Source organism: Nothoprocta perdicaria, unplaced genomic scaffold, assembly GCF_003342845.1.
Source record: "Nothoprocta perdicaria isolate Ctin4 unplaced genomic scaffold, notPer1 scaffold_165, whole genome shotgun sequence".
NCBI lineage: Eukaryota > Metazoa > Chordata > Aves > Tinamiformes > Tinamidae > Nothoprocta > Nothoprocta perdicaria.
The window spans coordinates 7,402-8,680 of NW_020454816.1; the positions used below are offsets into that span (position 1 = coordinate 7,402).

General features: G+C 50.9%; 1 protein-coding gene across 1 annotated transcript in view; it reads right to left on the reverse strand.

Annotated features, from left to right (window-relative positions):
• Positions 1–1,194: 1,194 nt before the first annotated feature.
• The window catches only part of LOC112944285 (protocadherin alpha-4-like), a gene marked incomplete at its 3' end in the record, with an annotated part of 18,716 nt that continues 18,631 nt past the window's right edge, over positions 1,195–1,279 (reverse strand). Inside the window, exon 4 of the mRNA XM_026035683.1 lies at positions 1,195–1,267. Coding sequence (XP_025891468.1) covers positions 1,195–1,267 — 73 coding nt within the window. The remainder of the gene's footprint in view (positions 1,268–1,279) is intronic.

Sequence of the window (1,279 nt, forward strand, 5' to 3'; positions counted from 1 at the left end):
GTATGAATAAGAGACTGCAGCATCTCTTCTGCGAGGAGAGTCTGAGGGACCTGGGCCTGTTCATTCTGGAGAAGAGAGACTGGGAGGGTGTTGCATGGTCACACAGAATCATATCAATGGTTACAAGCATCTGACGAGAGGAGGACACAACAGCTACTAGAAAGGAGATTGTGTCTGCTGGGTTACAAAGAAACAGGGGAAGTCCCTTAAGTCTCGCTGGAAAGCATGTCTCTGAAGAATAAGGTCCCCGCATTACAACGTCCACAACTGCAGAATGTGATGTAAACTACCAGSMCCGCTACAAAAACTTCCATGGGAAACGCTTTTGAAATAAAAAATCTAGAAACAACACTAAGGATGAAGGTAAGCGAAAGGACGGTACCCAGCACCACYGGCCTCCCCCTCKCATTCACTCACGCCCGAGAACATMAAAGACGGAGCCATCAGCGATAATTACGGGCAACTGCCTCAGCGCTAATTACGRGCAGCAGCTCCCTCGCATTGCCCATTCACACTCTGGAAAGGGTAAACGCCTTAAGGAATAAGCACATTCASTAGAGGCAGGTAATACCGTTAATGAAGGCAGACACTTTCCTTTTCCTTGGGAGAGGTTGAATCTTCCACAACGASCATATTTGCATGAGAAAGATTAATGGGTCAGGCTTCACCACGAATACAAACAGACCTTTCCTTTGGCTCTGAAGTTTCAGACACACTGCTTGGCTATCATATTACAGACCACATGTCAGTGACAATGCAGTGGTGTGCCTCTGGATATACAACATCAGTGTGGCGAGACTCCAGGGAGACCTGACACTTCCAGGGACTCCTTTAATTTGCATCTCCTACTAAACACAGCCCAGCTCTACGGTGCCCCCACTAAAAAAAGCGCTCTCCACAGATTCCACTATAGACTTCTAAGCTCACGTTGTGTGAGACCACTGAGTCCGTGGGGGATTCCCCTCCAGAAGCGYTGGAGAGATAGGAGCATCGGCAAGCGAAAGGAGGCACAACAAAGAGCACTGCCTACAGGCAGACATCAAAGAGGTGACAAGTCCCGGCCCCCGACAGGAGCCGAGGGAAGAGGCTGGATCAAGAAGACACCACGAAAGGTAGAGGCATGAGCAGGAAAGGAGCCTCAGGGAAGGTGAAAGACGGGGAAGGGAAAGGCAGAGAAAAGAAAGGGCCACTGACCGTGTCCAGGAGAGCGCTGGGATCCTGCGGCGTCTCCTTGGGCGCCGAGCCCGCGGGCAGCGGGAAGTTGGGGCTGAAAACCATG